General features: G+C 56.1%; 1 protein-coding gene across 10 annotated transcripts in view; it reads left to right on the top strand.

Moving 5' to 3' along the window:
• Cux1 (cut like homeobox 1) overlaps positions 1-27,653 on the top strand; it is a 316,806-nt gene that overhangs the window by 214,335 nt on the left and 74,818 nt on the right. For 7 of the 10 annotated variants that reach the window (XM_047533875.1, XM_047533874.1, XM_047533872.1 and 4 more), the window contains exons 9-11: positions 13,376-13,424; positions 21,111-21,215; positions 26,816-27,004. In XM_047533875.1, coding sequence (XP_047389831.1) covers positions 13,376-13,424; positions 21,111-21,215; positions 26,816-27,004 — 343 coding nt within the window. The remainder of the gene's footprint in view (positions 1-13,375; positions 13,425-21,110; positions 21,216-26,815; positions 27,005-27,653) is intronic. The other 3 variants (XM_047533876.1, XM_047533873.1, XM_047533869.1) reach the window with 1 other exon arrangement.

Raw genomic sequence — 27,653 nt, 5'->3', positions numbered from 1 at the left:
GTCTACAGGAAGATGTACGTGGGTTTTATGCAAATACCACCCAATTTTTAAAAGGGACTTGAGCCTCTGCAGATGTTGGTATCTGCAGGTTTCTTAAAACTAGTGCCTCACAGATACCAAGGGACCACTGTGTCCATGAATAAGACAGGTCTCATCAATTCGATCATTGATCATTTCTGCTGTCACCTCAGTAACAGGCAGCGGCCCCTCCTCTCCTCTCTCTTCTCTTGGTTCTTTGTGACTTGCCTTTAACCTTTGTTTTAGCACAAGGGCCCTTCCTCATTCTTCATGTTACCCGCAGTTTGCCCAGTGGTACTGGTGATTCCTCCCCAGGACTTCACATCTGACAGATCAGACACGGCAATTCCACGTGTCTGGTTCCATCTGCAGATTCATTCCAGCGGTCTGACTTTCCATATATTGTTAAGTCCCACACGATTTTGGTAAGCTCTCTGTTTTCTATTTTCATGTTGTATACAACTAGCTTAGTGTTGTTCAGTTGGTTTTTGAAAAGCCCACCCAATATTTCCATACACATCTTGTCATTTTACCAAGTTTCATAAATTAACTTGGGAGATAAATTTACCCTTATTTATATTTAATGCAACCGCAAATAAGAAATGTCATCATTAGCTTTCTTTGCCAGTAGCATTTTATAATTCGATTTCTATATGCTGTGTTATTTTAATTCCCACGTGTTTAATATTTATATTCCTATTGTAGACGAGATAGATCATCAACTTCATTTTCCAGATATTCATGGCATATGAATGTCGATTGTTTTCTTACCTTTGCCAAAAATTGTGGACCCTACTGCAGCCCTGGCCACCTCTGCCTGCTTGCCCAAGTGGGTCTTTGGGTTCTGTGAGCGTGTGACCACCTTACCTGCAAGTGGTGACCTGGGGCCCTTTTAGGATGACAGTACCATTGAATCCTCTTCTTGACCCCTGTTTTTTGTGGTTTTTTGGGTTCTTTTTGTTTTTGTTTGTTTGTTTGTTTTGCAGAGAGAAATTCCAGAGATTGAACTCAGGGGCACTTAACCACCAAGCCACATCCCCAGTCCTACTTTGTATTTTATTTAGAGACAGGTCTCACTGAGTTGCTTAGCGCCTCGCTTCTGCTGAGGCTGGCTTTGAACTTCCTGCCTCAGCCTCCAGAGCTGCTGGGATTACAGGCATGTGCCACCACACCTGGCTTGACCCCTGTTTTTAAAAGGAGCTTCTGTTATTTTCCAGGAGGAAAAGTGGAGGCTCTTGGTCTTAAGTCACTGTCCTTTCTGGCATTCACCATGTGCTCCAGGAAGAACGCTGCCCCCTAAAGTCACCCAGGACATTGTCTGTATATTCCACATGTTTGGAATCCCTCAAACCTTACATTATCCTCTTAGAGCAGTATATATTGCATTTTGTCCCATTTTTAACTTTACGTATTTTATAGATCTTCTCACCTTATCATTTAGCACAAGTTCAGGCTGATGTCTTTATTGATGACTTCCAGCATTACTTACCTCTCCTCAGTGTTTTCCTGCGCTACTTTGGAGTGCCTGCCCTTCCTTAGCCCTTTCTAAAAATCTCATCAGTCTTTGCCCTTTCCAACAAAGTACCTTCCTGCTGCTTTGATAGATTTTGCATTTTCTTCAAATATGTGTTTTATTTTTATGGGCGAACCTGCCTGCCTGTGTAACTTTTCTCTTAACTCAAATTTTCTTTAATTGTTGGTTCTCACTCTGATTCACAGTGTCTCTGTCATAAATTTTCTGGCTATTCAGAGAAGATTCACTGAATTAATTATCTAATGTCGGGAGTCCTCTCAGGCCAGCAGTGAGTCTCCTCTTCATTACTGAAGATCACTTTCAGGTGGAGAAGCACCAAGCCTTTCAGAAACCCTCTTAAAAACCATCTGACAGGTTTCTTCCCACATTATAACATTTTACCAACCCACGTCCAGCAAACTGCAGATGACCCTCCATTGCGTTGACCCTCCCTCGCCAGCGAGGCCCGGCTCTTCTATAACTCTGAACCGACAAATTCCTGCCAGTGGGTTCTTTAAAGATACTTGGATTTTCCAGGGAGCTGCCGAAAGCATGTCCTGTTGGCAGGATTATCAAGTGTCGATAAGAACCCTTCATTCCCGAGCATATGGGAAATATTTTTCACAAAGTTGAGGTTTGCCAGGTAGATCCCAGGAGGTGACCTACATAGACAGGAATGCTCTTCTCATCGCCTGTTTGAAAGGATCTAGCGCCTTTTTCATTTTTACTTAACTCAGGAATTTATCAACTGGGTATCCAGGGTCCTCCTGCAGGTGAACTCTGGGAAGCCCTGTCATTTGAAAACTGATTGAATCCAATTTCCTGTCCAGAATGACGACACCATCCTACGGCTTGATGAAGAGCCAGGGCTGTCAGGCCAGTTACTTGACATTTGTGTCTTCCTGGTGGGGAGAAACTCACAACCGCAGTCACCCAGCCATGAACACAGGACAGGGGTGTAGCCTGTCCAGTGCAAGTCCTTCCAAAATGAATTCTAGAAGAAAATCAGGAAGGTCATTTGGTTTTTGTCTTTACTTAGGATTGTCACACCTACTGCAAACTGAAGTGGCTTTAAGATAAGGCATAGAGGGCTGGGGATATAACTCAGTTGGTCAAGTGCTTGCCTCGCATGCAGAAGGCCCTGGGTTCAATCCCCAGCACCACCAAAGTAATAATAATAATAATGAGATTAGGCACAGAATCAGTAGGCTCTGAGAGCGGAGTCAGGGGTTGAAGAGGTGGAAGGGGTGGCCCTCAGTGGGAATATGGCTTTCAAGGCCTGGATTTAAATAAAAAGCTCAATTATTCAATAGCCCGATGTGGCCACGATGTTTCCTCCCATAGGGTTTTTTGAGAGTGGGGCATTGCTGTGGTACCCAACGCACCATTTGCTAGACTACAAGGGAAGACTGGCTGCTGCAATTAACCTTTCTATTTTCTCCCTACCTCTGCGTGTGAACTTCCTCTGTGGTGTTTTAGTGATTACACAGGATGGAGGTCGTTTTTAGAGATGTGTGGCCAAAGCCGATGAGGTCAGAATGAAGGAAGGGACGGTCTTCATGGGGCCAGCAAGTCTGGTCCCGTCTGAGTTGTTTGTCTAACACTTCACAAGTAGAATAGGAGCTGCTGAATTATTCATTTTCAAGTTGCCCTAAAAAAGGCACTTAGGCTGCGGAAGGGCAGACGCTCGGTGCCATTGGGAGGAAGGATGCTGTCCCTCAATCAGATGTTCCGCTGCCTCTGTGGCTGCCTGCGCCGGCTCATGCCCAGCCCCACTGGGTGAAGGAGACCGCGACAGACTTAAGTGCAGGGCACTGGAGGGGCGTCAGCTCAGTGACTCTGAGGTCACAGGCGTGGTGGGAAGGCCCAGGGGCTGGGAGGTGGAAGGTGACAGCCTGGGCCTGGGAGATGGGCTTGGGGGACGAGCCGGGTAGCCGAGAGTAAGGACTGGCATGCAGGCGACTTCCCATACTGAGTACTAGCTTCTGCCACCAACCCTTAACAGCTCCTACCAAGTAGTACTTAAGGGAGATAATGAGAGACCCTCATGTTTGGAGTAAAGGCAGGTTTGCCATAGACAAACTGCTCCCTGTGCCCGTGAGCCCTTCGTCACCATCCTGCTGGGCCTCGGTTTGCTCACCTGTGTAGGTGTGTGGTGCCTCCCTGCACAGCGCAGGAGGCCGGTGGGAAAGAGGACCAGGCCAGCAGTCTCGTGGGTTTTCTCAGGCAGCAGAAGGTTGGCTGGTGCTTCTAGGTCGGTGTTCCCAGCATGAGACCAGGAGAGGGGAGCCACACCCCACAGGCAGCCCCGAAGGACAGGAGAGTGCTCAGAATGGGCAGGCAGCCCTCCAGCTGCTGGAAAGGTTGGCAGAATGGGAGTCAGACAGTAAATACGTGAAGGAGGCTGTTAAAACATAACAGTGTGGCGGTGGCGGAACGTCAGCCTCACGGGGAACCTCTGTGCAGTCGGAGCTGAGGCAGCGGCAGCCGGGTCTCCGGTCCTGCTGGTGCAGCTGCCTGCCTACCATGAATCCTGGCAGCCTGGGCCAGCCCGTCACCTGCGTCCTCATACCTGTGCATCACACAGGGGCTCCGGGAAGGTGGGGCAGGAAATGAACAGTCGTGCCCTTGCAGCCTGGGACAGGGTTTCTTCCAGAGTTCCTTTTCTTCCCATTCTCTGTCCTCAGCTAGCAGTCTTTTTCTGTGTCAAAGAAAAATAGACATACACCACTTTTAAAATCACCTTCCTACAGAGATGTGCCTGTCGTTTGCATTTTCCCCCAAGAAGAGTGAGTGACATCAGAATTGGAGCCTCCGGGTGAGCCTGGCAGAGCTGGCACAGTGCCGGGCCAGGGGGACCTAGGCTTCCTGCACTGGACCACGCCTCCCGATCCACCATCTTTCCCAGGGCTGTGCAGCAACATCCTTCTAGATGCTCCCATCTGGTGCCCAGATGTTTTCCTGTCTCACTTATCACTTTGTTTCTGCCAGCAGTCAACACCAGGACAGACTGTATATCAACTCGTAGCAATGGAGGCATAGGAGCCCGGCACAGGCCTGTCCTGCCGGGGTTTCCTTCACTCTTTGTATATCAATCTCCAGCTCGTGAAAGACAGGTTTGTGGTATGGGCCCCTGGGTACCTGTCGCACAGCCCGGCATCTCCCAGGCTGTCTTGCCTGTCCGGCTCCTGGTTACTCCTGAAGCTCCTTCCAGAACCTTCCATTTCTAAGCGATTTAACAAGTACACGCCCACAAAGACTCTTGTTAAATGTAACAGGAAAATTCTTAGTGTTATTAGATCTATCTAGTCAACATTGAAGTTTCCATTGCCCCCTAAACATCATGGAATGGTTTCGTTTTCTAAAGTTGTTTGCATCAGAATCCAAGCAAGATCCACACCTTGGAACTGGTTGGAACACCAACGCCTAGAAGTCTCGTTCATGTTGTAGACATGTCCCCACCCCCACCATCCCTTGTTCTTTGCCTCACAGTCTGAGTGAAATGAGGTCATTTGCACCAAAGTATCTCCTCTGTCCTGATCTTTCTGATTGTGTCCCAGGTGTGCTTAGCATGTTCCTCTGTCCTCTCTTGCTCCTGTAAATTGTGGCTCCTGTAAATGTGGAGGCTTGATCAGATGCAGGCTGGAACTTCGGGCCCCAGCCACTTCCTGGGTGACTGCAGCTGTCTCCTCATGGCCTCAGGGATTGGAAACTGCTCCACCAGAGGAAGAAGGTCCTGATGCCCATGCGCGGCGCGGCCAAGACTGTGTACGTGTGCGTGGTGCACGAGGGCCTTCCTGCTCTGTCCGTGTCGTCTTACCTTGTGCAGTTTCTACAAGCAGGCAGCATGTTCTCTGTGCAGGTGACCATCCAACTCAGGGCCCGGCCCGAGGCCAGAGGACTGAAAGGAGAATTCAGACCCATCTGTCCTGCCGGCCTCGGGCTTTCTGCCCTCAAGACAAGGTTTCCTAATTTTGCGTTTGGTGACTCCATCGTCCTTGTGACCCTGTGGCGCTTGATTTGAGGAAGAAGCTGCTCCTCTCCTTCTGCTTGTGGTGGAATAGAACGTCTGCTGCTTCCCTCAGAGCTCCCGGCAGTGGTAAGAAGTGTCCAAAGATGGATCCGGATGCTTATCCCCAGGCTTCAGGTGGCCTCGGAGCACAGCAGCATGAGCTATGTGCTGTTGTAACCCAGTTCTCGGGGCGGCAGCTGTCCCGTGTCCCCTGCCTGAACATGACTGAAGCCTGAGTGACAGTCACAGATGGTTGACCACATGGAGGGTCGTTCCCTAGGCAGTGACCAGCCTGAGTGACCCTGTGTGGGCTGCGGAGTCTCCCTCGCCCTCAGCTAGACTCAGGTTGAACTGCCAGTGGATTCCATTTAAACCATTTAACGTCAACAGGCCTACTAAATTCAGGAGCAAGAAGGGTGGTCTCCTTCCCATTTGGGATTGAAAAGATGAGGCCTAACTAAACTTGTTTTAGTTGTTACTGTTTTATCATTTAAGTCTAACATAATGGTCATGAAAAGAACAAATAGTGGCCGATGCCTGGGCAGGCCACTTAACCATCCCTCAGCACAGCTTTATTTCCAAGAACAATTAAAACTGCCATTTCCAGAAGGCTACCCCTAGCACTCAAGCCCAGGCCCTCTCTCTGCCCAGGCTCTTGCTTGGGGAGCTGTGGGGACCCTCTGAAGTGACGCCTGCAGCCAGGTGCTCAGAGGGCACCATACAGTATCAGCCTCACCTCCACTGATGCCACAGCTGGCTGAACCTGGGATGGACGGTGGATGAGCCGCCAGTCCTGCAAGCGAGGCTGCCAGGAAAGCCTCTCCTCAGGGCTTCTCCCGTCCCAGTCTCCTTTCCTGTCTCCCAGACCAGCCCCTGTGGAGACCCCGTCATCCAGGGCATGAAGGGAGCCTCACTCTAGAGCCACAACCATCTTCACCTTGTCTTTCAAAGACGGACAAGTGCGCCACTTCCCTGTGCAGAGATGGCTGCAGATTCCTGAAGTCAGTCTTGCATTCTGGCAAAGTAGTCCTGCACTTTCTGCCCCTCAAAACACTGGCCAGTGAGCGGTGCTTGCTGGAGCAGCATGGACTTGGGGTCATACAGATATTTCTGCATATGTAGTTGATCAGTTGCTTGATGATTCGCATACTTCGTCACCTAGTATTTAATGAGCACCTCCTGTAGTCTCTGGGATCCCAGCAGAGAGTGGGCAAGCCATCGGTGCATGCACAAGACTCTTTCATCAGCAATAAGCTCACTGAAGGCCGTACGAGCTTACGTTGGACAGTGGGGCTGTGGGAGGCCTTTCAGAGGACCACTAAGGCTGAGGTGCCATGGTGAGGGGACAGGCCACCTGTGGAGGTCTCAGCAGCCCAGGCCCCAGAGGCCGGAAGATGAAGACAGGAAGGTCAGTTTGAAGGAACAGAACAGAATGAAGGAAACTGAGAACTGAGGGTTGAGCGAGCTACAGAAAAAGTTGACATGGAATGAATGTTACTAATAGATTTAAAAAAAAAAAAAAAAAAAAAAACTGCCGTCCAGAAACAAAGAATCAGCCCGGCACAATGGCCCTGATGAGGACGCACTCTACGCTCAGGCGCCTTTGTTTGGAAGACAAGATACTGCTTGAAAAGTGGAAAATAACCTTGGGGAGCAGCCCAGGTGTTCCTGGGAGGTGGTTCTGGACTCTTCCCCTCACCGTCTGGCCCACAGGGCTGAGGAGTCCCAGCCCCATGACGTGGCGGGTCGCTCTGGGAGAGGAGGAGGTAGCTCGGGGACTCAGGCACACCAGCCGAGGCCATGACTGGTGGGCTGGGATTGAAAATGCCGCCCCTGGGGACGCACCGGGAAGGAGGCCCCAACCCTTGAGGAAGACATGGGGGTGAAGGAGGCAGGGAGGGCCTCGGGGAGCCAGGCCTGGAACCAGGCAGACCAGCAGGCCTGGGGCTCGCGCCTGAGCTGGGAAGGCTCCCTTGTCTGCAGAGGAAGCGCTTTCAAATGTTCTTCATGGCTTCACCCAAGACAAGACAAAAGAAACTGAAGGCCACCTCATATATAAATATTTATGAAAAAAAACTAAATAAAATATCAGCAAACAGAACTCAGGAGCTCATTAAAGGCATAGGACGCCACAACCAGTGGGACCAGGGGGCGGTGTGGGTCACCAGCTTAGCGGGTCAGAGGAGAAGATCCATTTCATTAGCTCTGTAAACGCTTAAGAGGCACTTAATGAAATCAATGCCCGTCTTTTATTAAAAAGTCATAATAAAACAGGAACCGCAGGATATTTCTTTAACAAAATGAAGACGTAGCGCGAAGCCACGTGTGGCGAGGCTAGGGTATTGTCCTGGCGTTGATGGCAAGCACCATCCCCTCGTGGCTGGGGGTCCTGGAAGCAGGAGACAGTGGTCTTCAAGAGGAGCGAGAGGCGGGGCTGGGGGCTGCGCTGGCCTTGGTAAGATGAGGACCAGGTTCGTGAAGCCCCCCGGAGCCACGGCAGAGCCAGCACAGGGTCCAGCAGGCTCGGCAGTGTGGCGAACTCCTCTCTAGGAGTCCCTCTGCCCTGCAAACTCGTCTCTTCCTCCAGGACGCCAGTGTCCCATCCTCGTGAGAGGTCGCTGCTCTCGTCTACAGAGCCCTGTCCCTCCTGGAGTGTTGCTGTACTGAATCACCGTGTCTCTGTGCCCCCGACCCCTGCCCCCCAGCAAGTGGACAGCAGGGCACATCTGTTGAGGGTGTCCCTTCCTGAACTAGCCAGAAAGCAGGTGCCATTACTGGGCCATTGCGACTCGGCCCCTGGGACATCGGTCCCCTCCTGTGGCACATGGAAGGTGCTCAGCAGGCACGACTGCCTTCCCGAGTCCTTGGCTCACCCCGTCAGGGAGGAAGAGTGGCACTCAGGAGCAGCCTGTGGTGCCGCTGCCCTGGGTATGGCCTCACCCTGGCGGACATGAGGGCTGCCGACCAGCCCTTCCTTCAGGTGACATCCAGCTCCTGTGCCCCATCAGCTGTCCTTCGACTTGTCCCCACCCTTCCCAGCAGCTCCCAGGTGGCCAGGGGATCTCTCCGCATGAAGGAGATTCCAGCCCCACCACCAAGGAACCTGCTCAGAGCCCAGCCCTGGCCCGCCCCTCGGCCCCCACCCTCCTGGTGCAGAGGTGCACAGAGGAGACAGATGTGCCTGCACGTCGTCTTTAAAGCAGGGGGATTTCACTGTTCAATGCCAAAGAACTGTACAGCGTGGTACCGAGACTCTGGCTTTTGACTTCTCTCTGTGAAGACCAGCCCGTTCCTTCTTTCAGTTGCCCTGTAGACACACAGTTGGCACTCTGTACCCAAGAAGGTGGAATCTGGGACCCCCAGGTACACCAAAATCTGTGGCACGTCCTCCTGTAGATCCCAGGTCGTCTCTAGATGACTTACAGTACCCGATCCTGCCAAACGCTGTGGAAGTAGTTCCACTCTGTCACCTGGGGATAACAGCTGGGGGAAGTCTGTAGGTGTTCAGAGCAGACACAGTTCATTCCAAATATTCTGGATCCACGGCTGGTGGACTTAGCGGATGTGGAGGCCTCAGATACGGAAGGCGGGTGGACTCTTAGCAGCTCCGGTGGCACTGTGATTGTTTGGGTACTGAAGTGCTCACAGCCTTGCCCTGGTGCCGGGTGCCCGCTCTCGGGAGGTGCACCTGAAAGGAAATGTGTGGTATCTAGCATGGGTATGATTTCCTTTTCATCAACCTTGACCATGTCCTTTGAAGTTCCTCATAAAAATCATGTCCGCCCAGAGAATACCCTGGACTGATCTGCAGGGAGCGGGCAGAATAAACTCCATATTCCAGGCCAAACTGAAATTATTTGCCGCTGGAGTCAGAGTGGAGCATAATGCAGCCCAGGTTAATAGATCAGGGGAAGCTGTTTTGTCAGCTCGTAAAAAGGTGAGGGAACTAGATTTTTATAATAAATCGTTCTGCTGAGCAAACAATATGTGCGGTTCTTGCGGACTTTGGAAAACAAATGATTTTAGACTAATGTCAGCCTCCAGATGCTGGGTGGCCACGGAGCCTGCAGGAGAGCAGAAGCACACCTGAAGGCGATGCCCGTGGCCACCGGGCTCCACGGGGCTGCGCCTCAGGCTTATTTAGGGCTGTCTGTCTGGTGGGGTGGATTTTGTGGGGGTGGGCAGCTTGGGGCCAGAGTGGGTTCCTGGTCCAGCCACACCGTGCGGGCGTCTCCTGCAGCCCCGTCGCCTTTCAGTTCCCGCCTGGTGGTAGCCAGCTGTGGTCTCTTTGACCTTTAAAAAAATACCCTTCCAGAAAACTGAGGAGCCAGCCTGCAGATAATCTGAACTTGGCCTCCCCAGCAGCAGCCACCCTCCTGCTGTCTCCTCGCGTGGTCAGTCGCTGCAGCCCCCGGCCCAGCTGTCACCACCGTAGCTGCTTGGATCACCTGCCACAGGGCCAAGCTCAGGGTGGTCATCGTCCTGCGGAAGCTGGGCGGGCAGGAGCTGCTCTCGCCAGGAAGGCGGGGCAGAGGTCGTTGCCGTGCTCAGTATTTTGGTCAGTTCGGCAGTTGCTTAGGAACCAGAGCTAAACGGACCTGTGGATGGAAAACTTGAAATTCACTTCCAGGGATTGCTTCAGACAGCCGAGAAGGCACCTTCCTGTTTAAATGTGACTAATTTTTTTTAATAAGTGACGTGAAGTCTTAGAAACCTGAGGTGCAGTTTCCTAGTTGTTAAGAATCCTAGTGAACGTCCAAAGCCAGGCTCCGCATCTGCAAGGAGGCTCCAAGCCCACCTGGGCCCCCGACCCAGGACCCCAGCCCAGCCCCTCCAGCCTCTGTGAGGCCAGCCTCTTGGAACCCGTCTTCCTGTGCTGGCGCGTACCTGACCTCTGCTCTCCCGAGCAAGGAGTGAAGAGCCACCCTGCTCCAGGTGTCCAGGAGGGGGTTGCACCCAGGAAGCCTCCTGGCTCTGCTTCCCCTGGCAGGGAAGGAAATGGCCCAACTCTGGCTGGAGGGTTTCCCGGTGGGGGGCAGCCGAGGGAGTCATCAGCGAGATGTCGGGGCCTGGGCCCTTCCTCCTCCTTGGCACACGCGGCAGGGCTTGCTTCTGCGACCTCCCCCCGACCTACCCCCAACCCACCCACTGCCCCAAGGAGTCACTGGCTCTCCCCAGGGTACCCGAGCACATGGGCAACACAGCTCACCCCTAAAAGGCCGCACACCCCTGGTACACATGACCTGAAGGGGACAGAGAGGCCACGAGAACAGAACAGGCATGAGAAGTAGACTCCAAACCCAGGGAGATATTAACCAGGTGAAGCAAAAGCTGGGAGTGATGTAAAAATGAACCAGGTGGAAACAGGTTTGGGAAGTAAACTAAGGAACAAAACAGGAAGGGTGGAACGGCCTCGGGGTGCGACACAGCCCACAAGCACAAAGAAGCCTCCAGGAGAGGATGGGAGAGCAGAATAGAAGAGAAAGGTTGAGCGACGCAAAGGACACAGCAGCTTGGCTGACAGTGTCCAAATGACGGGACCCACACAGAGCAGAGGCAATGTTTTGAATGAAGGGAGGTTCCCTGGAGTTCAGGAGAGATGAAGAGGGCCGGCGGAGGCCCAGACCAGAGATTCACAGAGGGCCCCGCCAGGCACGCGCCCGGTGTCTGCTCTCCTGGCCCAGCGGACCCTCGCCTCCCAGCGCAGCCCCTCAGGGAGAGGAGGGCGGCCTCTGCCTTACCCCAACAGGCCTCACTTGGGGTGCCCGCAACCGCTCGGGGCCATGTCTCTCCCACTCCCACAGCACTGGCCGGGGCGGGGGAGCCACGTCTGTCTGTGCCTGCCTCCCGGTGAGCAGGGAGCACCAGCGGGTGAGTGGACGACAGCCGCAGTCGGGGCGTCCACCACGTGTCTGGGCTTCCTTCAGTGCTTGATGAAGAACCGCCTGATGGAGGTTCAGAACTGTTTGAAACTTGCACTTCACCCAAGAAGAGTTCCTGGGCTTTGTTTCCTTTTGTACCAGGTGGGGCACAGGCTCTGAATCCTTGTCCTCAGGTGGTGGAGACAGGAGGTGGCTTTCCCTGTGGACGCCAATCCTCTTCCGCCGTGTTCAGGACACTTGGCGCACTCATGATTTCTTCATCCTCCGTAGTTATCAGAATGTCTCTGCACAGCGCTTTCTGCAGACATGGAGTTTGGGGTTGAGGTGATACCGAGGTGTTCCCTGATGTAAGCCCGCTGTCCCCATCCACCGGCACCCAGCACCTCACAGCAGAGGCCCCGTTGGTTTTTTATCTCACAGAGACACTGCCTTCCCCGTGAAACTGTCCTAAAAATAGCCCCATTTAACTAGGCCATTCCACGGCTGTTTCAGACTTTACTCAGGCCGGTCTGAAAGCGGCTACTATTTCAGATACAATGCGTCGAACCTGATCCCAAGACGTCCCTCACCCCAGTCAGGCCACTGGGAGTTGATAAGATTGCCTCAGATCCGTGTGCAGAGACGGGCTGGGAAAGCCCAGGCCTGGACCACCGGCCAGTCTAGGGACCTGAAGTCACACTCCTGCTCAGCGTCAGGGGAGGGCAGGCCCCTTGTGCAACACAGGCCTCACAGGACCCATGAGGCAGGTCTCAGGGATGGAGTCAGGCCTGCCCCCGTGTCCTGGGCCGTCCCAGGGAGCAGACCTGCCTGGGACTGGCAGATGGCACATGCGGGCCTCTGGCCACTCACATCCCATAGACAGAGGGTCACGTCCAGGGACTTGGGGCCAAGGGGATACTCAGCCTGGCCTTCAGGGAGCTCACTGTGTTTGGGGTTCCAAATGAAGGCCGGCCAGCAGGGGAGAGGAGGCTGTGCCAGGGCCTCAGTGGGATCTGCCAGGAGGGTCTGGGGGGGCTGGGAGCAGCGGGGCCTGGCGGTGTCAGCTCCAGCTCATGGTGGAAGTTGCTGGGGCACAGGGATGGGATGAGCCCTGGGCCAGGCTGGTGGCAGCCAGGAGCCGGGTGTGGGAGAGCTGGGGTGCAGCCCAGGGCAGCGCCAACTCCTGGGGCGACAGGGTGCTTGGACGACAGGATGGGCCCAGAGCCCAGCCAGGCCTGGGGGCCATCATGCTCTGCTTTGTCCCCGTGGACGGCAGGAACCTTTCTGGGGCCAGCCACCCATCCTGTGGCCTCACAGGCCATCAGCAGGATCCGTCGTGAGAAGGTGGGGTGCTGGTTTGCCTGGGTCCTCCTGCAGCCCACTGCAGGCTTTTGGCGTTGGCAGCCTTCCCGGTGGGACTGCCCTCCCCACAGTGGCATGCTACCTGGACGCTGCCCCGCCAGGATACACCGGGCAGCAGGGAACCCAGGCAGTCCCCCACAGCCTGCAGAGCCCCCGGCCACCTCTTCGCGCCCAGCCCCCTCCCCTCTATCCCACTGCCTGCTCCGGTTGCTTCCGTCCTGGCAAAGCCTCCACTGCGGGCCTCTTCCTGACATGGCCTTTCCCAAGTCCTCTCAGCCCCAGCTTGGCCTTCACCTCTGAAACCTCCCTGCCTCTCTCTCCCAAGGAGAAGTCACCCCATTTTTCCAGAACATTCTGTTCAAACCTCTGCTCAGAGCCTTAGCAGGACACAGGGACATGGTATGTTTTACCTTTTTTGACTCTGCCTCCCCAGACAGGTAGGAGCCCCGGCAAAGCTGGGGATCCCTGCTCTCCCTGCTCCCCAGACACAAGGTCATCAGAAGAATGAAGCCCCAGGTGGAGCCCACCTCGTCCCCACAGGTCCACTCAGTCCTGCCCTCCCCAGCCTGCCGCCTCGCCACTAACTCGCTGTCTCCTCTACCTTCCTAGGGCCGACGAGATCGAAATGATCATGACTGACCTCGAAAGAGCAAACCAGGTAGGTGGTCCAGAGGCCTCGGGCACAGGCTGCAGTGGAGCCCCATCCTGCCAACTGGAGGGTGCTCTGCTCTCACCCAGAGCCTGGTTATCCTGGTATTTTTTACCTGACAACTGTCAGTGTTGGTTCTTTTAATGATGCTGTGTGAAGGTGGAAAACAGGAAGATTTCCGGCATTATTTACTTGGCAAAGCTGTGATGTGACCCAGCGTCTTGGTCATCCCATGGGAACATCCACTCCAGAGGGGCTACTTTTTCTTTTTCGTGACCCTCTGTCCCTGCGGCATCCGTTACACTGAGAGTCATGTGGTAGAGAGATCTTCATGGTCACCTTCCAGGGGTGCAGCCTCTTGCTCTGGAGGGCTGCTGGCTGCGGCCCCTCTTGTCTGGTGCCCAGTGGTCAGACACGCCTTTTGGGAAGTGCCGGGCAGTGTGAGCCACAGATTGGTGCACGGGATCAGACGGTTCCAAACATGAGCTGCCCAGATGATCTAGCCACCACAAGCCCCTTCCCTCCCCAGAGCACGAAGCTCTCGCTCCAGCAGGTGGTGCTGCACCGGAGCAGCCAGACTTCCCTTCGTATGGTCTTCATGCGGGAGAAGCAGCCAGAGCAGCCATGCAATTCTCGAGCTGCTCAGTTTACAACTGGGCGGCGTGGGTTTCCCAGGGAGTACGCGCCCCTCACCCCGTGGAACAGAGCTCCTCGGGCTCCCTGCAGTCTCTGCCGCCCTGCCAAAGCCCCACAGGCTCCTACCTTTGCGGGCACCGCTCACCCAGAACCCGGCCAGTGCTGGGGAAGGGCCTCATGTCCCCTCCCGCCCTCAGGCTGAAGCAGACCCACCAGGAATGTGTGGCTATGTTTTGCCCTTCGGGACTTCATGGGTGCCGTGTTGGGTCTTCAGACCCAATCTGGGATCTGGGGCCTGACAGGGGCCAGAGGGTGGGGCTGGAGGTGTGTGGCGTGTGTGGCGTGTGTGGCGTGTGTGGCATGAGTGGCCGAGGGCTCTCGTGCTGCGTTCATAGCCTGGCCCTAGTCAGAGCAGCTGGCTACTGTCTCATACCTCAGTGGCTCCAAGCACACTGCCTGGTCCACTCAGCCATACCCAGTCCACTGAGGTCAACACTGTTAAGAGTCCCTCTCCACACATGGGACACAGGTTAGTGTGACTGGTCAGGTGCAGAGCCAGGACTGGGACCCCGAAGACTGACTTTGGAGGCTGTGCTCTTGGCCACCTGAACACCCAGAAACAGGGTCACAGGGCACCTGTCCACCCAGCCTCCTGCAGGTGATGTCGGTGCCCACGCCACACGGCTGCACCGGCCCCGCTTGACTCAGTCCAAGCTGTGCACTCTGCGGCGGCCTAAATCACTCGCAGCGGCTGGAGGGGTGCGTCTTCCGCGTCGCGCGGTTGTTTGCACCGCTCAGCTTTCCTCCCCAGGATCCCCTAAGGCCGGCCTGGGCACGGCCCCCTTGGGCTGGCTCTCGTGTAAGCCCTGGTGTGCTCGGCAGATAGCGGGTAAGGGTCGCATACACTGTCGGAACTGACCCTCCACAGTCCTGGGGACAGTTGGTTGCCTTTGTCAAAGTGGCTTCTGATCTTCGGGGACGTCAGGCAGGCCCGTTGAGACCGGTGCCAACTCCAGAGTGACGCTTGCTGCACTCTAACTTGGATTTCCTGGCCATGTGGCTCCAACAGGTTTTAAACCTCGTGAATGCCTTAAAATAGAAAAAGAGGGAAATAAAAAATAAGATGAACCTTGAGGACATTTTTCTAAGGAAAATAAGCCCCCACGAGAAGACCCCGCTGAGTGATCCTCCAGGCGCGTATCTAGAGGGGAAGCCGGAGTACAGCTGTGTAGGCAGGGCGGGGCAGGGGAGACGGGTTGCTAACTAGGTGGAGCAGCCATTTTGCAGGATGGAAAAGTTCTGGAAATGGGTTCCTCACCAAGGTGAGCATAGCTGACAGTACTGAACTGTCCACGCAGGTTGTTGTGATGGTGAACTTCATGCTGCACCTTTCTCGGTGAAAGCTCGAGACGTTCTGGGAGGACAGGAGGGTGCGTGGTAGCTGCAACTCCGCTCGCCCTACCCGATGGTTCTGAGGAGGGTTGTGCAGGTCCACGCGGGCCCAGGCTGGCAGGGGAGCCTGCAGGTCCTGCCCTGTGAGGCACAGCCTCCCCCGCGGCCCAGCCTGAGTTAATAGCCTCCCGCAACTACACTGCTAAAAACAGTTTCTAGAACACAGAGGGTGCTCTCAGCTCATCGGTGGCCATTAGTCCATGCCTGGCAAAGTCCATTCTGGACTAGAAACCACACTAAAGAAAGCAGCTCCCTGGAACAGTCTGGCTGCACTCCACAGCCAGGGCTGGGGGGACCCTAACACCAAAGACACTAGAGGCTTGGGGTCACTCCTTGTCTTTGGAGATCAGGACAAGGGGCAGCACAGCACACGTGAGGCACTGGGTTTGATCCTCAGCACTACAAAATAAATAAAATAAAGCTTGGGTCCATCTACAACCAAATTTTTTTAATTAAAAATAATAAAAAGGTGGCACAAGAAATAACTTCAGGAACCTGGGTACCAAAAGATGAGAAAGGGGCTGCTGGTAGCCCTGTGGTCTGCCCCTGCAGCTCACCCAGCCAGGCAGGCACAGGGACAGGACTTCCCTGCAGTGCCCCAGAGGACCACAACCACGCATGGGATTGTGGGAGGAAGCACCTCCCTGGCTGGCTCTCCAGGGAGCCAGAGGGATTGAGCAAGGTGACCTGATGGTCTCTGCTGGTGCCGAGGTCTGGGATTTTTCAAGAACGTAGGTCAACCCACTTGTATAAGATGTCCACGAGCGAGGGTGCAAGGCCTGGAACGTTGAAGGGTAACCTGGGGCAGGAATCGGAAACTGAGCTGACCTTAACCTTAGAGAAGAGTTCCCTGGTGGCAGGCGTGGAGGGGCTGGCAGGCGTGGAGGGGCCGGCAGCCCAGGAGGTGTGGGCCAGGGAATGGGCTGCTGGGAGGGCCAGCAGGTTGGGGAGGGGCTCTTCTTGCCAGCAGCAGAGTCACGGGCAGGATCCAGGGTCCAGTGTGTGTTCCGGAGGGCTCTATCAGACAGAGCCCTGGAGAGGGAATGGGAACAGGAAGACTGGAAGCCAGGGGCACTGTCATCAGCTGTGGTGACAGGTCAGAGAAGCCACCGCACCCGAGAGGAGGCAGTCCCCACAGAGACAACGGCTGGCCCCAAGCAGAGCTACGCAGAGCCACACGCCAGTGTTGGTTCCATGCACATCTGGACCAGCTGCCTCCCGTCGGGAACCCCCAGGAGGAGCAATTTACTAGTTCATTGGCATATAACGTTATTTTTGTGCAGGGTTTATAGCCAAGATGTTCTGCTGAGACCTGAAGCTCTATTTTATTGCTAAGGTGCTTCGTTTCCATCATGGAGAAGTGGAAGCGCAGGCAGCAGCTGTCGTTACGAGGGTCTCCTTGGCACCTGTGTGTCTAACATTGAGGCACTTGTGTTAATACTCCCGTCTTAATTGGTGACGGTAAAGGTTCAGAACCTCGGAGGCCTCGTGGTAAATAAGGAGTGCGTGTGGGACCCATCAGGGGCTGCCCTGCGCTGGGTGCAGCTGCTGTGACCCTCCAGCTAGTAGCCCTGGTTCCAGCTGTGGGAAGCCTGGGCAGCAGGAGGAGGAAGCCATTAAGCCAGCTGTCCTGGTCCTGTTGACCTCTCTGGTTTTCATGGTTCGAGACTGCCTAGTGGAAGACCCTCCAGTTTGGGGTTAGGGTTGGAAACCTCAGCGGAACCTCGGCAAGCAGAAGGAGCCGGGCGGACAGGAAAAGGAACTTGCGACACCTGGCGTCCTGTGGCCGGATTTTTGGAGAGGATGCCTGGCGTGGGGTCAGAACACTGGCATTTCCCACCTGCCTGGCTCAGCAAATCCCCAGCCCCCAGGCCTGGGCTTCCCTGTCCATGGGGTGGGGAAGCTCTTCATCCGTTCGTTGGTTGGACAGGTCTGTTAGGGCTGTCGCGCCAGCCCCTCCTGGTGCTGAGGACATGCTGCCTCCCAGACCCTCGAGGGCCCTTTCCACGGGGCCAGCCACATGCACGATGGTGCTGCCTCAGGCCTCCTGGGAGCCTTGGCATCCCCATTGGGAATGGGCTCCCAGCCCGGGTCAGGCCCACACCTAGAGGACCTGTGTTGCGGGCAGAGGCAGGAAGTTGGCTCTCTGGTGCTCCTGAAATGTGCCCCAGCCTGTGACACGGTGTGTGCACGCCTGGTCGCTCTCGTCCCCGCCTCAGCGTCCAGCATGTCCCCTGCAGCACCATTGGCTCTGAACTGGGTGCGGCCGCCTGTGCGGTGGCCACCTGGACGTGTCCCGGGGTTTGTCCTGTCCAGGCTGTGGCAGGCTTCCCACCTCTGCCGGCAGCGTCACTGATGGGACTCCAGCAGTCTGGACGCTGAGGAGGGACACAGCTCCTCATCAGCTTGCAGGGCTGCTGTGTGCCTTGGGGTCTTGCTCCTCTCGGGTCCCCCCAAGCCTGTGTTCTGAGGGCCACACAGGCAGAGAGTATGAGAGAAAAATCCTGGGACCACCGTCACACCAAATAAAACCAGGGAATCAAAGCAGGGGTGGGGCTGCCTGAGCCGGGGAGGGTCCTCGGCTCAGCCTGGGCTCTGGGGGGCTGGGGGAGAAGCGCACTTCCTGGGGGCTCCTCGCCACAGCGCCTTTCCTCTGGTCTGTGGTCCACTCTGCACCAGGCCAAGACTGGCCCTGCCAGCCCTGCCTGCTGGTCCTCGCCCTTCAGGCTGCAGCTGCCGGGGCCTGCCCCAGCTTCTGACCGGATGCTGGCTGCAGCCTCCCAGCTCTCATGTCACCTGTGCTCCCAGGAGCGTGCAAGGGGTCAGTGAGAGTCGGGGGCTTTCCATGGACCTGTTTAGGTGGCACATGGGCCCACAGTATGGGCTGCCCGGCCCTGAATCACCCAGTGACCAGCGTGACACCAGCCGGGGAGCAGAAGCTCTCCTTGCCTGTTGGGCCGGCAGCGTCTGTGGTGGGAATTGTCACTCCATTGGCTGGCCTGAGTCTCACAGCAATGGTCATGGCCAGCCCTTCCTACCTTCCAGGTGAACTGCTGAGGTGGACAGAACAGGGGTGTAACCTGCAGACCCACTTACAGCCTCCAATAACGTCCACGGAAGCGTGGACGCTGAGGCAACCCATGCACTGGCCTTACCGTTCACTGGGTGTCACCACAGTGTGGTGGCTGTGGCTGGCCCTCACCTCCTGGGCCCCACTGGCCCTCCATGCCCGTGGCTGTTCTTTGTCATGGTGGTCAGGTCTGCCTCCACAGGCAGCACGTCCCGCTCACGCTCCTGGGAAGGTGGAAGGTCAGCAGGAGACACCTCCCAGAGACCACGGGGCTGGCAGGGTGGTTCTCAGTCAGGACGAGGGCTGCTGTCAGCCAGCCTTACAGGAGCACGGCATGTCCCTGTGGCTCCGGGCAGCCACCCTCCATGTCTGGGGTGGGATTGGGAATCACCCTGCGACTTCAGCAGGAAGACAGGTGGCACCACCTCTGTGGTGACCATTTATGCCTCAGCTCCAGCATGAACTGAACCCAGCCGCCCCGGCTGCGTGCCGGCCCCTTTCCCTGTCCCCTGCTCCCTCCTCCACCTGCAATTGCTTTTGATTCTTCTGGCATGAGCCTCTTTAGCCACATGACCCACGTCAACTCCTCGGTGACAGCGGCTCTGCGGTTGGGTGGACGCACTCAGTGTAAATCCCAAATAAACGAAAAAGTCACACTGAACTAACCAATTCAAGCCAGAGAGGCCATGACTAGGAAGGGACAGGCCGGAGCCACCAGACGTGAACGTGGGGACTGGATGCAGGGCAGTCTGGGGGGTGGTCAGCGGCTGGTCAGGTCTCTTACTCTGTGAACTATGGCCTTCACAGAGGCCATCCCTGTCTCCTGGTGACACCTCCTGAGAGCCAGCACCCCACATCAGGCTGGTGAGGTCAGCTGGTTGACCGCTGCCAGTACAGCCTCTTGTGGGCACAGGAATAGTTTCCCCAGTCAGGACGAGATGTGTCAAAACACACCTTACCTGGCAGAGTTGCCGGATTTTGTGCCCAAGGGCTTAGATGATGAGCAAGGGAAGAATACACTTTCAGGCGTGTGTCACACTGATCAGGAGAGCGTGGAAATAAACAGGGAAACCTTTTACACTTAAAGAGGAAATTAAAAGCCCGAATGTCTAGCAGTTGGCATGACCCTCGCTGTCCTTGCCACGCCAGCCTCATGGCCACCTTTTCCCAGGTCTAGATTCCATCTGCAGCAGAGACTCTGGGAGGACATGTTGGGCGTCAGCAGGCGGCCGGGCACCTCATGGACTGGGTTCAGGGGTTTCCAAGAGCCCCCCACACAGCAGGGCAGCTGCCCTCGGGAAGTCCTGGTTTGTCTGTGTGCGGGTGGTTAAAGATTTAAGGCTGCCGCGGTCCGGGCACTTAGGCGGCCAGATCCTTCTTCGTCCAGGTGGGGTGGCCTGCGAGGACCAGGGCAGGACAGCTTCTTGTTTCTCTGTGTGTCCTCGCCTAGCAGTTAGTGCACACGCTGTCTCACCACCACATAAGGAGACCCGCAGGAGAGCCCTGCTCGGCTGGGCTTTCCTCCTTGGTCCCTTCTGTTCCTGGAACGTCACTCGGAATGTTTGAGGAAGCGTCATGTCGCCCTCAGTCCCCGCGCCCAATGTCGTGGTCTACTGTTTCCCACCTTGGAGTTTCGTCTCCACCCGCTTTGTGAAGCTGGGCAAGCCAGCTGACCAGCTGCCTCGGCACAAGCTCCATGCGAGCGTCTTGGCAGGTCTCCACTGGCCTCTGAGGAGGCACCGTGTTCCCACTGTACAGACGGGTAGGTGAGGCCCGGGAGCTCCCACTCCCGGGGCCCCTCGGTGGCAGGCACTGCCATGGCGTCCTCACCATGCAGCTGGAAGGCGGTTTTGCAGCAGCGGTGGCTTTCTTGTCTGGGGTCATAGGCAGATGATGGAGGTCCACACCTTTCTCCCGCCTCCCCCTGTGCTAGCCCTGGCTGCCCACCCTCCACTGGCCCCAGGCTGAAAACCCAGCATTGATTTTCAACCGCGATGCCTGGTGAAGGGAAAGATGCCTGAGAAAAACCTGGCCCTCACAAAAGACGTGGCCTTTACACCAGTTCGGGGGTGAACAGGCTGCCGGAGGAAAACAGCCATAACACTCTGCCTGTTTTAGGGAGAGAATGGCCAAAGTGTCTTTAATTCACTGTTTACCCGTGAGAATTACTCCCAGGAGTAATCCTGCAATAAAATCTTCTCGGTCTATGAGAATAGAAAGAAATTGAATCAGAAGACTCTATTTCCACTGGTATTTATTCAGTCTGGGAAATTCAGTGGGCCGGAGCATTAGTATCAGCAGGGGATTCCTTGCTCCTAGCGTTAAATTACTGTCATAATCGCTCAATTATTTCTTCCTTGTACTGTTTAAAATAAAAATCCATCACATTCTATGTTTTTTTCCAAGCATTTATTAGGTTGAGTGTTTAGGAAAATCAATTATAGTCAGTCAGGCATGAATTGATGAATGTTCTCGTAATAATTGTCAGTTGTTAACCGAGTGTACTTTCCCTCTTCGCCCCTTTTCATTTCCTTCAGAGGGCAGAGGTGGCTCAGAGAGAGGCGGAGACCTTAAGGGAGCAGCTCTCGTCAGCCAACCACTCGCTCCAGCTGGCCTCCCAGATCCAGAAGGCGCCGGATGTGGTGGGTAGCTGGGCCCTGCAAGCGCCCTGGGCATCTGCGCCCTGGCCCTGGGGCTTTTTCTTCCTTGTGGTTTTAACGCCTCTTTTGGAATAACACTGCAGCCGGGGCTGCTTGTTTGGTGGGAACACTTTCACCAACTTGGGCCTGGAACCCAGTGTAGTCAAAGGAGGAGCCTTGGAGGGTGCACAGCTGCCCGGTGGCCGGCCTGCCGTCTCCCCGTGCTGAGAGCTCCCCAGCTGAGCCTGGGTGGCTGCTGGGGGTGGTGGGCGATGCACAGGGGAGCCTGCCCAGCATTCCACAGGACGGTCAAGAGTTTGTCCTTCAGGGGCATCCTTCCTGGGGGCAGAAAGTCCACGTGATCCAGAGACCCAAGGAGGTCGTAGAACAGCAGCCTGCCCTGAGTGTGTGCGACCTCTGTGATCTCACTCACCAGAGCGAGACTTGAGTCTCCGTCCTTTCGCCTCTGACTTTTCTAAAGTTGACAGATACCCACAGCTCCCCCAGCGTGATCGAGGTAATTTTAAGCATCCCATTCCAAGACTCCTTCAACTCCGCGCAGCATGGTGGCTGAGCCCTGGCGTTAGAGCCCCGGATCACATCCAGCTCTGTTTCGTCAGCTGGGAAAGCGGCTTATCTTCCTGAGTCTGTTTCTCCGTCTGTAAAGAGTGGTCTCCTGAGGTTCAAGTCATTGTGAGTCAGCCCGGCATGCTCACCGACCTCCGTACCCCCGAGCAGTCTCCCTTCCTGTGACTGGTGCCGTCCTCCCCAACACCATGGCCGTGACACTGAGCCCCACCCCTGGTTCGCCTACAAACCACAGCTCCTTGGGTGCACAGTAAGGATGAAGTCCCAATGAAGGTTCCCTTGCTCCGATGGCTACAGAGAGCCCCTGGCAATCGGAGGACTCCTTCGATTTACCAAAGACTCATAGCGCCCTTGTGGCTCTCTGGCTTGGCTGGACACTGGGGAGCAACGAGGCATGGGACCCAGCTGTTCACAGAGAGCTCAGTCTAGGAAAAGGCACTGCCGTGAGAAGCTTGTTGCATCAGCCCCTGTTCCACCTGTGAAGCAGGGTGTTGCTGCTTCTTTACACAGATGAGGAGATGAAGCCCCATGAATGTCAACAGCTGGCCCCAGAGCACAGTGGCTGAGCCAGGACTCAGTTGGTACCTCAGACACCTGAGACTGGAGCTTTTAACTGATCACCAAGTCTGAACCGAGAGCAAACTGCCGGTGTTAGGACTCCTCCTAAGAACAGCGTTTAGCTGGGCTGGGGTGTTTGTTTACTCGGGCTGGGGACTTTAGTCGGACTTACTGGTCGAGTGTTTGCCTAGTATACACGAGGCCCTGCCTTTGACCGATCCCCAGCACTGAAAAGGCAAAAAAAGAGCAAGAATAGATTTTAGTTTTCTTTAAGTTGACATTAAATGCAGCATAACTGAAGTGTTTTAGGTTATAGAGAAAGCGTTCCATCTAAGGGGCCAACACACCCTTCATACTTCTGGTCTTGGTACTTTAAACTTAAACGTCCCCTCCGCTGTTCACCCGAGGTCAGATGCACTGGTTGCAGCGCCAGGGCTGAGGCAGAAGGAAGCCCTTGTTGCTGGGGCCAGTAGCTTTTCCAGCCTCTGTGGTCGTCCTTGGTGCTGTGGCGGAAGCTGTCCATCCTAACATGTCTCACGGCTCCTGAGCTAAATGTTTTGATTAAAAAGAACTCTGGCACCGTCCTGGACTGCAGCGACCAAAACATTTCAGAAGGAAATGAATGTTCTCACAGGTAGAGCACGTTGCAGGTCTGGGGTGCGCACACTTCATCACGGGCTCCTGCCGTGTTCCTGGCACCGGCTCAGCCTTCCAGGAGCGGCTGCTGGCCTCCCCTGGCTCCAAGTCCCATGTAGGCTGGGAGCTGCGGCTCCAGCCAACACAGAAACCGGGCCAGCGGGAAAATGGTCTATTGGGCTTGGCTGGCAGAACTCAGCCGCTAAACAGAAGAGCCCATAGATCTGGCGAGGCCAGAATGGACATGATGGGCATCTCAGCAGAACACAGTCCTAGAAGGTCACTTGGCGAGCAGAGCTTACCTGGGTGTTTCATTTCTGCCTCTTGACATCACAGTCAGTAGAGGGAAGTTGTGTATTGTCATTTTACAGGTAAAGGAACCGAGGTTCAGAGGAGCTTAACTTTCCCAACACCTCTGGACTAGGAAACAATCAAACCTGTGTGGCGCAGAGGTGCACATCTGTAATTCCAGTCAGGTGGGAGACTGAGGCAAGAGGATCATGAGTTCAAAGCCAGCCTCAGCAACTTGGCAAGGCCCCGTCTCAACATAAAATACCTTAAAAGGGTTGGGGACATACTCAGTGGCAGAGCCCTTGCCTAGCATGCGTGAAGCCCTGGGTTCCATCCCCAGCACTGCTAAAAAGTAAAAGACGCAGCCTGGAGCGCAGACCTCAGTCCTTCCTGCTCCGGGCACTCTCCCTACTCCACCTTCCATTCCATCATGGGCTCTAAGCAAGGCCGGGTCCGTGGAGGCGCCTACGGAGGATTTGCAGACCCACGGGAGTGCCAAGCTCTGGACACCGCCCACGGCCCCCTTTTGGAACCTCAGCAGGCGTCCTGTTAGAGGGCCACCCTCCATCAGTCCACCCACTCCAGTGGCCGCTCTCAAGGCGCATGAGGAAGAGAAGCCAAGCTGCCTCCTGCGGCCTCGCCTCCCCGTGAGGGGACAAGACTGAAAGGGCAGCCCGGCTCCAGCCGGCTACCTCCCACCCGGACCTGGCCCACCGTCTGCTCACCATCCAGCTCCCCTCACCCAGAACCTGCCCTCAGGTCTCAGCATCACCATCAAGGTGGCCACGGGACACCGGTGACGGCTGACTTGGTCCAGGCACGGCATTCTGGTCTCAGCATGGGTGCTTGGGCGGGGTTGGGCCCAGAGGGACACGCTGACAGCTCCGGCACCAGGACCGTAAGCTGCTCGCTTCCCTCCAAGCGCACCCGCCCCCGCGGCCCTCCCAGCACAGGAGCTGTTAGGCTGAGCCAGGTGTCCTCACACGTCCTCTCACACTCCTGAGTCCCCAGCGCCCTGTGGGCTTGTCCCATGCCCAGTGGTCCTGGAAGCCAAGAGCCACTGGGATTTCCATGCTGGACAGACACAAGGGCCTTCCCCGCAGGGCCGGGACCACAGAGGCCTCTTGTCATTTCCTGCCCGCTCCCTGAGCCAGGGTCCTGGCCCTGAACCCCATCGGGATCATGAGGGAAACCTGGGCCCTACCCGGGCCCTGAGTTGCAGACTCCAGGTGAGCCCCAGGACGCTCGCCTTGCCTGAACATGCCGTGTGTGGCCCCCGTGCAGCTGGTGGTCCTGGCCCTCTTCAGAGCCACGCAGGCAGCATGTCTCATGTCATGAGCGTAGTCGCATGATTCCTGCCTCCCGGCCTCTGCCCCTTCCTCTCCGCTCACTCTGCCACCTGCATGTCCACCCTAGACCGTGCTAGTGTCCTCCCCAGCCCAGCCCACTGCCAGGCCACACTTCTCCCTGCACCGTGGCCCTGGGTGGTCCCTGGACCCCTCTCTGTCTCTTCCTTCTTCTGTCCTCAGGACAGGACCACCAGGAACACCCCAGCAGCGGGGAGCCGGGGAGCGGGTCTGGGCCGCAGGGTGGGGCGCTTTTCCTGCCACACCCCGAGGTCTCACTGCCCAGACGGGGGGAGGCAGCGGTGCTTTCTTACTGTTCCAGATGAGGAATTTGTGACTTGAGCTCCTGAGAATCCGCTGATGTGCCCAAAGCCCTATGGCCAGGCCAGATGGGCCCCAGGAGTTGAGTGGGTGGCCCTCAGGACTGCCTACTCCCAGGTCCCCACCCTGGCCCAGGGCCAGCACCAAGAGCTGCTGTTAGGCAGTTGTTTGAACCACTGTCCCTGAGACAGTAACTTGACCTTGCCCATCGTGACGCCCAGATCCCTTCCAGCTGGTTCTACAGACTGCATAGGGAGCCTTGGTGGTGGCCGGCCTCCCCCAAGTGGAAGGCTAAGAAAAGGAGTGGTCTATCTGCACCTGCCATTGGGCCCGTGTCCCTGCCATCGTGACCCTCCCTGCTCTAGAGCTGCTCAGAGGCCAGGCAGGCCGGTGGCACCCAGAGTGGTGTTTTCCAAGCTCTAGGGTAACAAGCTCTTCTGTTTTTAAATTTCATTCTGTTACAGACTGATGATTTGATAAAAGACAGTAAAAATGTCATTAAAATGTCAGTTGACTCCTAAGTTTCCAGTGCCGACTCCCCACTTCTGTGCTGGCCTCACTGTACTCTGGCTCGTTGGTGACTTGGCAGCGACCTACAGGCACATGCCACACTGGTTGGTCAGGACAGGCTACGCCACATAAGTAAGCCAGTGGGAGAGGCTAGGGGCCCGACCACGTGACCCTCTGCCAGCGCTCAGGGCAGTGACGGCGTCCAGCCACGTGGAGACAATGGCGCTGCTCCTGGGCGCTAAACAGTGGAGGCCAGACTGCCCAGGAAAGAGGTGTGGAGAGACGTTCCTGGTGACTGGCTGGTCCCAGATGTGCCTGGCATCCAGGGCCAGGGCTGCCACCCTCACCGCCCTTTTCTGCCCGGCACAAGCAAGATGGAGGCTTGAAGCTGCGCTTGTCAAGCAGTGGGCCCTGGCCAGGATGGTGGCACTCCATGCTGCACCTTGGCGACTCACAGAGGCCCCGGAGCCCTGTGCCCTGTCCCTGTTGGCCATGCCCAGAAGGACATCTGCCCTGTGAAAAGCCCCGGTCGTTCAGAAGCTGAGGTGACTTTTAAAACCTGACAAGCACTGCTCAAGTCGTGGAAGCAGGATTGCACGTGTGACTACTTAACATACCTCCTCTGTCAGGATATTCTCATGCTGAGCATTTGGGAGGGAAAGGCAACAGACAGTTGTTTCTAAGCAGAGGGGCCCAGTGAGCTGCTCCCACCTCTCAGCTCTCCGGAACGCGAACTCTAAGGATCAGATTGGTCAAACCAAGATCTCTGCTTGTGGGTGATTCAGTTATGAATCCAAGTCGTGGAGTAGAAGACGTGCGTGCTGTAGTGACACCCAGGCCCCTGTCCAAGCCACCTGCTGACGTTCCCCAGGCAGGAGCACTCTGCCCCCACAGCTCCTCCGGATCTCGGCTCCCAGTCCCCGGTCAGTGAGGCTTTCCCAGACCGTTCATTAAAGCCTCGGCCTCCCCCAGCTCTGGCTGCCCTGCCCTCCTTGCTTTGAGGCACACGTCGCCGCCTGGACACTTTCTACCCCACCCATCCCCAGTGGACTGAGCCCCATGGAGACAGGGACTTTTCGCACCTGGTACTTGGTGTGTGCTTGGAAAGTGTTTGTCCAGTGAAGGAATCCAGGTGGCAGCTAACTGTGTAGACGTGGTGGTGGTGGTGGCGTTGGGGGTGGAGGGGCGGGTACGAGCAGATCACTCACGAGCCAAGGCCAGCAGCAGTGTCTTGCGCTGGGTCCACCATGCACGTCCTGAGGTCTGTGTGGTCAAGGCCTCCACTGCCGGCACAGGTACCCCAGCACCTGCCCCGAAACCAGCACAGTTTTGTCATCTCTTTCTTCTCCGCAGGAGCAGGCGATAGAGGTGCTGACCCGCTCCAGCCTGGAAGTTGAGTTGGCCGCCAAAGAGAGGGAGATTGCCCAGCTGGTGGAGGACGTGCAGAGGCTCCAGGCCAGCCTCACCAAGCTGCGCGAGAACTCCGCCAGCCAGATCTCCCAACTCGAGCAGCAGCTGAGCGCCAAGAACAGCACGCTCAAGGTGAGGACCCTGCAGGGGTGCTGAGGGCGGGGTCCGGCAGGCCCAGCGGCCCAGCCTACCCTGCCTGGCACCAACTACAAGCGTGGCTGCCCTGAACCCCACTGCTGGCTCTGCATGGACAGTGTGTCCCTCTCAATGGGTCACTCCCTACATATGGAGCCAGTGTCCTGGTACTTGGTAGAAACACCGCCTGATAGCATGTGCCCGCGTGGAACTGAGAGCATGGTCAGGGTCAGAGGCCGTCTGTAGACATGCTGTCCAGCTCTCCTGGCCTCCAGCCTTCTCCCAGCGAGAATCCAGCACACTCAAGTTCTGGTTTTTCCTGTGCCTGAATCAAAAATGAAGGCACAGTGGACGGTCTGACCCTCATCGGGGGGAACGCTCCTTTGCCACTCGGGCCTGTGGTACAGCCCAGCAGCCTCAGCTCAGAGAGCTGCACACTGTCTCCCTCCTCCCAGATGGACTCACTGGGCAGCCTAGCAGAAGCTACCTTCTAGGGCTTTCTCTTTAATCTATATCCCAAATGCAGAACCCAGAACCTTTTTCATGCATTAAATAATAGTAATGCTACTTCAAAATATTCCCAGTCTGTTAAGTCAAGTGTAAGCTAAAGACAGTTCTGGAACCATAGAATGCTTGGGGTCACAGC

The sequence above is a fragment of the Sciurus carolinensis genome, chromosome 18 (genome assembly GCF_902686445.1).
Source record: "Sciurus carolinensis chromosome 18, mSciCar1.2, whole genome shotgun sequence".
NCBI lineage: Eukaryota > Metazoa > Chordata > Mammalia > Rodentia > Sciuridae > Sciurus > Sciurus carolinensis.
The sequence above is the reverse complement of the archived record's forward strand: the minus strand, read 5'-3'. Positions and strand labels throughout refer to the sequence as shown.